This window comes from Danio rerio, chromosome 14 (genome assembly GCF_052040795.2).
Source record: "Danio rerio strain M-AB ecotype USA chromosome 14, GRCz13ab, whole genome shotgun sequence".
NCBI classification, from domain to species: domain Eukaryota; kingdom Metazoa; phylum Chordata; class Actinopteri; order Cypriniformes; family Danionidae; genus Danio; species Danio rerio.
The window spans coordinates 26515086-26529093 of NC_141034.1; the positions used below are offsets into that span (position 1 = coordinate 26515086).

At 33.3% G+C, this 14008-nt stretch overlaps 1 protein-coding gene across 16 annotated transcripts in view; it reads left to right on the forward strand.

Moving 5' to 3' along the window:
- The first annotated feature begins 3936 nt into the window (after positions 1 to 3936).
- The window catches only part of atp7a (ATPase copper transporting alpha), an 813718-nt gene continuing 803646 nt past the window's right edge, over positions 3937 to 14008 (forward strand). For 9 of the 16 annotated variants that reach the window (XM_087280635.1, XM_087280626.1, XM_087280625.1 and 6 more), the window contains exons 1-3: positions 3976 to 4292; positions 7090 to 7216; positions 12537 to 13026. In XM_087280635.1, the coding sequence (XP_087136761.1) occupies positions 7097 to 7216; positions 12537 to 13026 (610 nt within the window). In that variant the 5' untranslated portion in view covers positions 3976 to 4292; positions 7090 to 7096. 16 annotated transcript variants of the gene reach the window in all.

The following is a 14008-nucleotide window of genomic DNA, read 5'->3' on the forward strand; positions in this document are numbered from 1 at the left end:
GGGGGGTCGGTATCTTGCAAAGTTTAGTTTCAACCCCAATCAGACTCACCTGGGCTAGCTAATCAAGCTCTTACTAAGCTTTCTGGAAACATCCTTGCAGGTGTATTAAGGCAAGTTGGAGTTAAAATCTGCAGGACACCGACCCTCCAGGATCGAGTTTTGACACCTCTGCAACAAGAATCACCTCTGTTTTAATGCATACACCCTACCCTGCCCCTAACCCCAACCCCCAGTGACATCACTTGTAAAAGAAGTGCAGCAAGGAGGAGCTGGAGGTAAAGCTCCCCCTTGCTGGAGATCAGCTCTGCCCATGTAGCTCTGCAATGAATACCAGTTGGCCTTTTTAAGATCATGCCACAGCATCTAAGTTAGATTTATGTCAGCACTTTGACTTGCCCATTTTAAAGTCTTCATTTTGTTTTTCTTTAGTCATTCAGAATTGGAACTGCTGGTAATATGCTTTAAATAATTGTCCTGCTGCAGAACCCAAGTTTGCTTCAGCTTGAGGTCACTAACTGGTGGCCGGACATTCTCGTTTAGGATATTTTGGTAGACAGCACATTCATGGTTCCATTTCTCACAGCAAGTCTTCCAGGTCCTGAAACAGCAAAAGAGACCCACACAATCACATTACCAACACCACATTTTACTGTTGGTGTGGTGTTCTTATAAAATGCGGTTTTATTTTAATGCCACACATAATGGGACACACTCCTTCCAGAATGTTCAACTTTTGTATCTTCATTCCACAAAGTATTTCCCCAAAAGTCTTTGGTATATTCAAAATGTTTTCTGGCAAAGCTGAGATGAGCTTTTATGTTGTTTTTGTTCTGCAGTCGTTTTCTTCTTGAAACTCTGCCATACAAACTATTTTTGGCCAAAAATTATTGTTCTTATGGGGAAGTCATAAACAATCATCTTAACTGAGGCAAGTGAGGGCTGCAGTTCTTTGGATGCAGTTTTTTTTTTTTTTTTGTGACCTTTTAAATCGCTGCTCTCGTGAGGTAATTGTGGTAGACACACCAAGGCAATGGTCAGCCATTTTGGTCAGCCACTTTGTCATGCCATCCGTCTGGCTAGTTGGTTTGGCTCTCATCAGCTTAACGTCAGATCATGTTGGCCAAATTCCACATGTAGATAATGTGTCACTTAATAATTAAACACTTCATTTAAAAACTGCATGATTGTTTACTTGAGTTATCTTTGACTAATAATCAAAGTTTGATAATCTGAAATACTAAAGTATGGCAAACATGGCCAAAAAATAAACAAATCAGTAAATGGGCAAAACTTTTTCAGATCACTGTAGCTATATCATAATTTTTAGATATTAATGTTTGCAATAGTATCTTGATGCAGCCTTTATGTTGCAAGCTGAGATTGACATTGCAACGCTGAGAGATGCAGACACAATATACTCAATGGAGCTAGTCACATCACTGTGATGTGTAGTTAGGGATGGGGTTAGGTAAGCCCATTAAAAAGATTGCATGCAGCATGCATTGTATCTGTGCCACGTCTGCATCCAGACCCCTCTCAATGTTTGTGCATATTGTTCTCTAAAATAATATTATATTTTTTCTTCAATGGCTTAATATTCAGCAGTAATTCTTTCAGTATCATACTGCCCTTCAGAATTAATTTTTTTTATTGATGATTTGTTGAGTTTATTATTTCAAGTCCTTCCGCCACATCATATGTTATTTTATTTATGTACAGTTGAAGTCAGAATTATTAGCCCCCCTTTGAATTTTTTTCGTTTTTAATTATTTTCCAAATGATGAGCAACAGAGCAAGGAACTTTTCACAATATGTCTGATATTTTTTCTTCTGGAGAAAGTCTTAATTGTTTTATTTTGGCCAGAATAAAAGCAGTTTTAATTTTTAAGCACCATATTAAGGACAAAATTATTAGCCCCTTTAAGTTATATTTTTTCAGTGGACAATAGAACAAACCATCATTATACAATAATTTGCCTTATTACCCCAACCAGCCTAGTTACCCTACACTTCAAAAACAATCCAAAATTTTTTGGTTTATTTTTGGCAGCTGGGGTGCCGAAAAAAAAATAGTAAAATAACGGCCGTTAAATTACAGAAATTTACTGTAAAAAAAGAGAGATTGAATTACAAAAATTTAACCAAAATTAACATTTAAGGAAATTTCTAAAATTTAATGGCTGTTATTTTACAGTAAATTTCCTTACATGCCAGCTACCGGAAATAAACCTAATTAAGCCTTTAAATGTTGCTTTAAGCTGTATAGAAGTGTCTTGAAAAATATCCAGTAAAATATTATTTACTGTCATCATGGCAAAGATAAAATAATCAGTTATTATAGATGAGTTATTAAAACTATTATGTTTAGAAATGTGTTGAAAAATCTTCTCTCTGTTAAACAGAAATTTGGGGAAAAATAAACATGGGGCTAATGGGGCTACATGGCCTAATAATTCAGGGAGGCTCATAATTCTTATTTCAACTGTATGATTTTTGGGGCAGCACAGTGGCTTGGTTGTCTTAAAACAAGAAGGCTGCAGGTTTAAAGGTTAGCGTTTTATTTTATTATATTCTGATATAAAAAGCAAACCATTTATAATGAAGTCTACACATTCTTACTCTAAAGACACAAAACAAATCATTTGAGAAAGGGGGATATATTTTAATTGTCCTTTATAATGCATTTGGGTCTGTTTTGACCCTAAAACCTATATACAAATAAGGTTCAGTTCTTTATAAAGTAGATAACAGGCATACTATGTCTCTTATGGAACAAATTTAAGGTCTAAAGTATTTGAAATAGAAAGCTTCTTAAATAGCACTCTTTTGATTTGTATTTGGCTTGAATTGTTAGGGTTTGTATTTTAGGACCTGTTAAGCTGTAATTCAACCACAAAATATTTTACACACACCCGGTACCGGTGACGTCATCGACTTTCGCTTTAAGATTTAGGATTTAAAGGGCTAGCAGTGCATTTATGATCACTAAGCAGCCCCAGATAGCACTGACAGCTGTCATCTCTTATGCTGTTTGCTTCAGGGCCTCCTCTGTTTTTGAGGTGGTGTGCATAAGTAATCCTTTTACATGTCTGATGTGGTCCAAACACAGTCAATTATGTTTGATCAAACAAAAGAATTGTGAAATATGAAAACAATGATCGATCCCTGTGGCTTGAATAGCACCTATGATCAGTTGGAATACAATAACTTTTGCATAGATTATGGTAGAGACATTTTTCTTTTTTCCTTTGATTACAGACATGTGCAGGAACCACCAACATTATTTACATCAACATAGACCACACAGAACCTAAAAGGTACACTTTTAAATTTGAGTTTATAAAAAAATGCAAAAAGTGCCTCTTTTTTGGGTGTTTATCATAACACAGACAACATATACAGTTAGTTTAACACTTTCAATAGTGTTTTATGAAAAATCAAAGGGTTTTCTTTAAAATGATACCATTTTTTTTTTTTTTTTTTTTTTGCATTTACACCTCTGCATGTGGATTTGGGAAGCTTTTCCAGGCGGAAATCCCAAAATAGCACTAATCCCAAAATAGCATTTTTGTTGATAACCGAAATATCGTTAGTTGATAGCTTAAATAAACAGTTAACGTTACGTTAAATTTCAAGACCTAAAAATACAAAGCCTGACAGTTCAAGTAATTTAAAAAATACAAACACTTGATAATTCAAATTATTCAATCCATATATATTTTTTGTTAATACTATTCAACAAGCTTTTTATTTCAAACAATTTAATAAGCATTAATTTTTCCCCAAGTCGCTCTATTAAAATACTATCTGATAAATCTCAAGCCCCCTATTCAAAGCTCCAAACAGCTCCAAAAATACGCATTACTGAAGCTCTTGAATCTGCCACGACGACATTCGAGACTGCGCATTTGGCAGCGGTTGATGATGTGCTCGAACACACTAGGAACGTTGCGGAGCGTGCGCCCGAGCTACATCGAGATAGCAAACATTCCGCATGGATTTAACACTCTTCAGCGTGACTTCTGTAAGCACACACTCTCCTGCTGTCTCCACACACTACACACGGCTGGGTTTTGTCCGATGGGGGCAACCAACCCCATAGGTTTTAAGGAAGCGAGGACTTACTGGCTGCTGGAGACTAACAAAGTGTTTGTTAGCCAGCTAACGTTAAGTTAACTGCTGTCATTGTGAAAGTGACAGTAAAACTTACCAAACTTAACTAGTGACAACAGCGTCCTATGAGGATTAAACTTGTTGGTCCTGTGACTCAGCATCAGCTCTTCGCACGAAAGGTAAAACAATCCAGCAGTTTTGTTGTTCTTCGTGTCTGTGGTTTAAGTTAGCTTTAGGCTCAAAAGCAAACATCTCACATCTGCATCAAAGGAATCTTTCTGAGAACGTTATTTTTAGAGTAACGTTAAATGCCTGTTTCTAACTGATGACACCTTAAAATTTCAGTTCTTTAATAAATTGGATATCATTAAACACTTAATGTATTGATCATGGGGTTATTATTATATATAAACTCTCCAAGCGATAGAGATGAACGTTAGCTGCATATATAATAAAGCTAATCTCTATTGCTTGGAGAGTTTATATTAGCTGATGATGTAATGTATAATAGGGCTAACGTTAATCCATTCGTTTTTGCGATGAGCAAAACGTTTGTTACTGTTTTTTTTATGTGTCTTTGTTGACGTTAATTAATACAAATACAATTGTCCATTCAATGTTTATGTTCTGGTATGGTTTATTAAATGTGGTAGTTTAATAATTGTTTTGTGAATGACGCAGTGAGAATGAAGTTAGGGTTTATAATTGCTTTAGAAAATTTATTTTGTTACATTATGTTTATTCTGAAGGTTTAACACATATAAACTTATATTTATTGTCGGTATATTATCGTTATAACTTATGAATAAAATTACAAACCTTGACACTATCGTTATTGTCTTTATATCATCGTTATAACCTATCGATAAAATTACAAACCCTGACACTATCGTTATTGTCGATATATTATCATTGTAACTTATCGTTAAAAATTTAAGCCCTGATACTATCTTTATTGTCGGTATATTATTTTTTATATCTTATTGGTAAAAATACCCAGACACTATCATTATTGACGGTGTATTATCTTTATAACTTATTGGTTTAAATACAAGCCCTGACACTATCGTTATTGTCGGTATGTTATCTTTATAACTTATCGGTTTAAATACAAGCCCTGACACTATCGTTATTGTTGGTATAGTATCTTTATAACTTATCGGTTTAAATACAAGCCCTGAGACTATCGTTATTGTCGGTATATTATCTTTATAACTTATTGGTTTAAATGCAAACCCTGACACTATCGTTATTGTCGGTATATTATCTTTATAACTTATCGGTTTAAATACAAACCCTGACACTATCATTATTGTCGGTATAGTATCTTTATAACTTATCGGTTTAAATACAAGCCCTGACAGTATCGTTATTGTCGGTATGTTATCTTTATAACTTATCGGTTTAAATACAAACCCTGACACTATCATTATTGTCGGTATAGTATCTTTATAACTTATCGGTTTAAATACAAGCCCTGACAGTATCGTTATTGTCGGTATGTTATCTTTATAACTTATCGGTTTAAATTAAAACCCTGACACTATCGTTATTGTTGGTATATTATCGTTATATATAAGTTTTTGTTTGTTTCGAAGAATTGAACTCAAATATGGATTCAGCAGGGTTGAGATTTTATATTTAATTTGTAGTCTTTACTTTGACATTTTGTATTTTTTTTTTTAGATTAGGGCTGAGCAGTATATCGTTTCAGCATCGATATCGCAATGTGTGTGTCCACAATATTCACATCGCAGGATATGCAATGTTGAGTTGCGATTATAGTCGATCAGCACAGCAGTTGAGAATACATGATACATTGTGGAGTCATGGCAGAGTATACCAATAAATACAGAGTGGAACTTTATCATTGTTTGTGTAACTTTTGTTTTTGATCTGTCTTGTTTATTTTTGCTTGTAATTTGTTATATTTTATGCAGATCCACTGCATGGAAAAAGACTTGATCATCCCAATCAGTCTAAATTAAATCTTTATAAATAGAGCTATTTAAATATTCTGTTGAAAATTTATTTATATCCTAATATATTGCAACAAACAAATTTTTTTTCCAATATCGTACAGATTGAGGTAAAGTTGGTTTTTATATTCGCACTTTCATTCAGTGACAACTTGGGACATGCTCCCTATATTGTTTACCATGCCTAAATCAGCCTAATTCAGATGTACAGTTACTGCTCGGGTTTGTGATGTCAGACTGTGTAAATATTGATTTGTTCTAGTGTACGTTTCCTAAGTCACGTTTGTGTTTCTCATAGAAGAGGTGCTTTAGTTAAAGCTTAATTCAGATGTGTCAGAAACATTCAGAGTGTTTAGTGGGTAAGTTTAGACAGCAATGTTTTTTTTATATGAGGCTGATATTATGTTGCTATTATTTAATTAGCACTTTACATACTGTACAGTTACAGTACCATCTTTTGTTCTTGTATCTTGATAATCACTATAGTATTTTTAAAGTACTTTGATATACCATGTGGTGTGTGTTGGTTTCATTCAGAATTAGGTTTATGTGTATTGTTCTGTATGTTTTAGTTTCACTTGTTGCTAGAAAAGCATTTGGCAGAATTATGGTCAAGCCAATAAACTCACAGTTATGACAAATAAAGTAGCAGTTCTGAGAAAACAAAGTTAAAATTGTGAGATATAAAAGTCAATGTTTGTATAAAACTATGGTGATTGATATATTCTAATTTATGTTTATGTTGTAATTAAAGTGTAATTAAAATGCATCAGTAACATTTAACGCGTTAAGTTTAAACAGCCTCATTTTTATCTACAGGATAACAGACTTGGCCGTGGAAAAAAATGAGTTGAAAGTTGAAAGAAAAAGCTAAAATACCCTTAAAATTAAAATGACTGATTGTGGGTCATAAAGCTGTGTGTTTATCCAGTGATTAACACTTGTATGTCAGTTTGCACATCTGTCTGTAAATCCCCTCATGTTTTTCATCTTTCAGACGAAGAATGGCGCTGAGCACTAACCTGTGTCGTGTGACCCTGGGGGTTGAGGGCATGACCTGTGGCTCCTGTGTACAGTCCATTGAAGGCCGGATCGGAGGCCTGCCAGGAGTCATTCATATACAGGTTAGAGATATGGATGTCAGTTACACCAAGTGAACTCTTAAGAATAAACCTATGTTAGAATGCATCATTCAAAGTGCTGTTCAAGCATTTTTCAGGGATTTTGGTTAGCTTTTTTATTTTATTATTATTTTATTTTTTGATGTTTTGCAAGATGAGCTTAAACAGGGGGGGCTAATAATTCTGACTTAACAGAATTAACACATTTCAAATCACCCTTTTCAGCTTTTGAACTTTTGTAGAGTTACTGAAGTTTGCCCTGCGCGCTTGCGTTTTTTTTAGTTACTTCTTTGGTTTGGTGCGTCAATCTTATCAATGCTATTATTAAAAAAAAGGTAATGATTCACACTCAATTGCTTTGTACTGTTTTTATTTTTTATTTTTCTTACATTTTACGGGTGATTAAAAGACAGACGTTTCGGCACAAAGCCTTCCTCAGTGTGTGACACAATTCTTCAACTCCACCCTTTTATCTCATAGTCAATTACAATGTGCAATTAATTAGACCGTCACTCTCATTTCATTATCCATTAATCACACAATAACTTATAATCTTCACAGCAATAACAATAAACAATCTTCACATTTCCGACCTCAATCTACAGAGATAAAGTGCATCAACTATATCATTAATCAGGTGTACATCATTACAATAAAAATCCGACAGCTAACATTAAAAAAAAAAAAAAAAAAGTTTACATTTGACAATTACTCAAGGATTAAAAAACACAATTCTTACCTTCACCTCTACCCACATAACCAATTATACAAGAGACATTTACCCTCATCTTCAAAAACAGTTAGCGAAACATACTTGTATTAAAACAGTACGAAGCAATTGAGTGCGAATAATTACCTGTTTTTGAAAAATAGCTTTTGAACTTTCCCACAATATTGTAAACTTCATTCTGTATCCCTAAACAAGCACACAAACATAGCTGAAACACAGATTAAATTTCCAGGTGTCGTTTTTCCATGAATCATTGTATGAGATACACTCTAGGCTTCTCTGGGAGGCTGACAAAGCAATTTGGCAGCAATATATGGTGGTAATAATATTTACCAGAGCCTACCCTCCAGCAACTGTCACATAATTGAAGAAGGCCACCCGTATGTTGAACTTAGACATAACCTAATTATTGGAAATTTGTCCTGCCCTTTTCCTTAAAACCCATTTGCCCCGCAGACAAGGGTCAAAAAGCAAAATAATCGAATCAGTTGTTTGTCTAAGATGCTGTTTTAACCTTTGAAAAGCCAACTGCTTGTATTACTATTGACCAGTGCTGGAAAATGCTAAATACTATTAATGTCTTTAACAAAACAAACAATATGGCTCTTCCTGAGTGAGCAGTCAATATACTAAACACAAAAAGCAACTCTAGAATTGTGCTTATTGTGCAGAAACAAACTTCCAGTTGTTTCTTCATGAGATTTTAGGGTTTAAGGGTCATGTGATGATAGGAGTGAGTCACCAGACTGAGCTGCTTGAGGAATCACATTGGGTTCATCGTCACACTCATGTGCAAGTGTAATGATCAAGCCTTTTTAGCAAAACGTGCTTAAAAGCAATACTTTTTTTCACTAAACTTGGGCTAAAACTACATATAGCAGAAACCTACTTTGAAATGGATCATAATCTCAAGTTTGTCAGGGGCAAAACTTTTGGTTTTTCGAGACTTTTATTAAAAAATACAATGAAATATTAATACTATCAACTGTTTGCTGTTTTATTTTAAAAAGTTGTTTATTCTTGTGATGATGAAGCTGAATAAATGTCAAACCATCAGAGAAACAATTAACCATGACAAACTTTGCATGATTCTTTGAATTTCAGTTAATTCTAATTTAGTTCATTATTTTTGCTTCTAGTTGTAATTCTAGTTTACTTTCCACTTCTGCATCATGTTTATATGGAAAATGAAAATAAATAATTTCATAAATCCTCAAATGCCTGCATAAATAAAACAAATACAAAAAATATGCAAATACAAAAAAACCCACAAATTCCTGCATGAATAATTATATAAATAGGGCGGACAGATTAAAAATGATAAATAAATTACACAGATGTTGGGGGAATAAGAAAATGCTAAACTTAATGTAGATTTTCTCCTCTTTTACACTGCACTATTAATTAGTTATATAATTATTAATGCAGGTATTCGTGTATGTTTATCTGTTCATTTATTCATTACATATTTATTTGGTAATTTATTTATTTATTAATTGTAATAAATATGCAGGAATTTGTACATTTATGTATACAGTAATTTTTTTATTTTCGTATTTATTTTTTATTGTTTTTGTAGGTTTCGTCCTCCATATGTTTACTGCTTTAGTTCAAATTCAGGAATTTGTAGTTGGAAAGTTTGCTGCCTACAGATAAAACTGTGACTTTGGACTTGTTAAACTATGAGAAAATAAAGCATTGGCAAATGAGTTTTAGTGATTAACAGTTTTAATGTCACTCACACAACAGAGACAAAAACCTTAAGGCTCATCATGCATACAAGAAAGTTTATCATGTGCAGTTATCACTGACGTATCACCTCATGACTAAACAAAGGGTGCTAGTGTGAGAGAGCACTGATGCACAAAATGATTTGATTTTTTTTACAATTGCACTTTTATCTTGCAAACTTTTGACCAGCTGTGGACGTGGAAAAGCTTTCATGAAAAACAGACAAAGAAAAAGTTACACAGCTTCACATTGTGTACTGGAGTATTTCTGTTATTCATTGAGTGTCTTATGTCATGGAGTGATTTTGTACGGTCACTCAACATCGACATTAAACATCAAAAAAGAGTTGAAGTAGTAGCTAGCTGGAACATTTCTTAAAAAGGGGATTCATGGGCATATGGGCATTTGTAATTATGTACACACCCACTATACATATACACTTGTAATCATGCTTATTTATCTGCATACTACTGATTATTAATAGCAACCTGTACATACATATATTCATATATTGTAACATATACACTTGTAATCATGTTTATCTATCTGCACACTACTGATTATTAATAGCAACCTGCACATATATTCATCTATTGTAAATCAATATTAATCAATAATAAAAATCTTTTGTTCATAGCTTATCCAACCTGTATATAATGTTCATAGTACATTCATCTGTAATTATCACCATAGTTTTCTATAACTGCACTTTATAACTTATTCCTGTATCCTGCACTTGCTGCTATTGCACTGCTGGTTAGACTTAAACTGCATTTTGTTGCATTGTACTTGTACATGTGTAATGACAATAAAGTTGAATCTAATCTAATCTAATCTAATTACCCTCAGTTAGTGTTTGGTGTTACACACTGTTCAATGATGCACACACTGGCTGAATATCTTGCATTTTAGTACAGCTGCTGGAGTTCAAGACCAAAACCATCTGCAATAATGTGTTATGCAATCACAGGCATGTGTGCAATTTCTGGTTACTGGAACAATGCTGCTCTGGATAGCTTTTATTGGGCAATTTGACTAAGTGTACTATTTTAGAGGATAGGTTAGCACATTACAGGGCAGATTTACTATCAGGATGAGCTAGTCTGGTATAAACCTTATTTTTTCATTGAAAAAAAGACACACAGTGAAATTCAGTTGTGAAAATATGTGGACGCAGTTAAGTTTGCAAAATTTCTTGAGGAGAGTATGGGAATGAAACATGCAACATAATTTACTAAGGTTTGCATTAGTCAATTTGACTTGTATTTGCACCCTAATCTAGCTGTACGTATCTCTGGGATGTTTTTATTTTATTTTTTATTTAACCTTGAAATAACAAACAGGCATTTTCAACTTTTATTGTTAAACACGTCCAAGCAGCATATAATAAACAAAATAGTACAAAATAATAATATCAATAACATGAAAAAAGCTTACACAATACAAAAGAAAATACATTACATTCAGGGGAGTCAGTCCATTTAAGCTGACAAAAGTTTAGAAAGCTTTGAGGCACCTTTTTGTTTTTACCTGTTATATGAATTTAAATAAAATGTTGAAATCATTTTCAAATGCTTTGAAGCAAGGAGAAAATTTAACAAATTTATATTGTTTTGCTACATTTAACATATTATTACATAGAAACTCCACTTCTTTGTTTTTCAAAAATGCCCAATTTCACAATGTGATAGTCAAATGCAGGTATTACACTTTTTTGCCATCAACCACTCATACAATCTGTCCCAAAAGGATTTGACAATAGAACATCTGTTAAAAAGATGTTCCTGAGATTCAATATCTTTCAAGCAGAAAATACAAGCATTACTGTCTAAATAAATCTTATTCTAAGAAATTCATTACATGGACAAATGTCATTAATTGTTTTGAAATTAACTTCTTTTATTTTAGGTTACAATGGAAATGACAGGTATCTTTTTTTAACTTCAATAGTGTCCGCTTCAGAAAATATCTCTTAGCGTGAATCATATTTCAGCGTGAAATATTCCTTTATTAGTAGTGATCTCAAGACCCTGTTGGTATATTTAATTACCAGAAATGAATAATTATCAATATACAAATCAACCAGTGTAGGTATTACAGAAGAGTATACACAATACCTTAAACTAAGTTCCTCAAATCTACAGGAATAGCTTTGACAACCAAAGAGAATTCTCTACATGTAGAATTAAAATTAAATTTTAACTTAAAATGATAATTCCTGAAGTCTAAACCAGTCTTTAAAAAATAAGGTTTTTTTTATGTAAAATACACCTGTTATTCCAAATGACAACATTATGTGGAGTAAAATTGTGCTTGTACATCATTTTAGAATAAAGTAACACTTGCGCATGAACATCAGATCATTTAAATGGCAATTTTAGTAAGTCAAAATCACATTTTAGAAGAAAAGAAATTCCTCCCACTCTTTGAAAAATATGAAAAGGAATGCTAAACCATAAAGACTGTTTGTCTTTAACAAAGATTGATACCATTTTAACTTAATTACTTCATTTATTGCACCAAAATCAATAACATTCAACTCCCTTCCTCTCGAGGATGTATTATAGGAGGAAAGCTTAGAACAAAACAATGTCTGACAGAAGTTTTTTTAACTTGTGTGTTTATTTGGAATTCAAGGAGATCATAATGGTATCCCAGTTTTGAATATTGATTACTAAATGTTTAATTTGTGCTGTTTTATGCACTTTCTTGATCATTATGGAAATGAGCTGATGCTTCTGCTTTCCTTCATTTGTGCATCGTCATTACAATCATCAGCAAAACTTTCCGCTTTCATTTGCAATTTTATGGCTGCACTCTTATGCGAATTTAGTAAATTGGGCCATTTATTTTGTTCAACAGGTGTCTCTGGAGCAGAACAATGCAACAGTGACATATGACCACACTCAACACACTCCACAATCCATAGCAGATGCCATTGAGGATATGGGCTTTGAGTCCAGCCTGACAAACGCTACATCAACACCAGTTCAAACAGAAACCAAAGTCTTCAGCAAAGCAGGCTGTAGCGCAGACTCTGTCCAACAAGCTCTGAGCACACTGGCCCAGATAAAAGGGGTGATTGAGACTCAGGAGAGTGCTGATAACCAAGGCCTTGCTGTTACGTTTGTCCCATCTCTGGTCAGTGAGGATCAGCTTGGGGAAGTGTTGAAGTGCCTGGCTCCCGACACAGCCTGTCGGCCACCGCTCAGCCCAAAGGAAGGCTCGACTTCTCGCAGCTTCAGTGGAGTTGAGGCAGTGAAAATGCGGATTGAAGGAATGGTGTGTCTGTCCTGCACTACAACCATCGAGGGCAAGATTGGGAAGCTAAAAGGGGTTGAAAAGATTAAAGGTATATTGGTTTTGTAGCTTGTGATTTGCCTTTGTTTGTGTAAAGTAATTTCCAGTGTTTGAACTTTGAACTTTAACATTTACCGGTGAATTATGTCACACATTAGGAAGTTTAAATCATAAAATGAAGTTTAAACTCATTGACATCGTGCTGCCAGTAAATGCAGATAAGAAATGAGAGCTTGCACAATGTATACATTTTAGGGTCAACACGGTTTTCTATTTCTCACATCCTATTTAGTTGTCTTTTTTCCAATGATAATAGTGTAGTCTTACTGAAATTAATAGCCATTAGGACCAATGTTTAAATTTTCATCCTCATTTCATGAGAGTGTACATTACTCTAAAAGTTTACTTTACATAAGGATGGCCGTGTGTCATTATTCTATTAAACACTTTCAAAATAGTTATGAGGCTAATTCATGGTTAGTGACAAAGTAATTAGTGTTGTCAGAATACTAGAATTTCTAACTGTAATACAGTAAGGTTTAAATGGCATTTTTATTGTATTGTTTCATGCCATAATCCTAATTATTATAACACTACTGGTCAAAAGTTTAAGATCATTTTTTTTTCTTTCAAAGAAAATTATCCTGCAGCATTCATTAAATATAAAAAAGTTAATTTTTATTAAAATTTTAAATAACTGCTTTTTGTATGTAGTTTCAAATGAAATTATTATTTCAGTCAATGTTGCTTTTATTATTATTACCATTAATAATAAAAAAATAACATTAGACTGATTTCTGAAGGATCTTGTGACTCTAAAGACTGGAGTAATGAAGCTGATAATTCATCTTTAAAATCACTGGAATAAATTATTAAATTAAATTATTGACTACTTTTGATCCGTCATTTTATAGTGCAATAACATTTTACAATTTTACAATTTGTACTGTATTTTTAATTAAATAAATGCTGCCTTGGTGAGCAGGATAAACTTATTTTAAAACATTAAAAAATCCTACTGACCCCAAACTTTT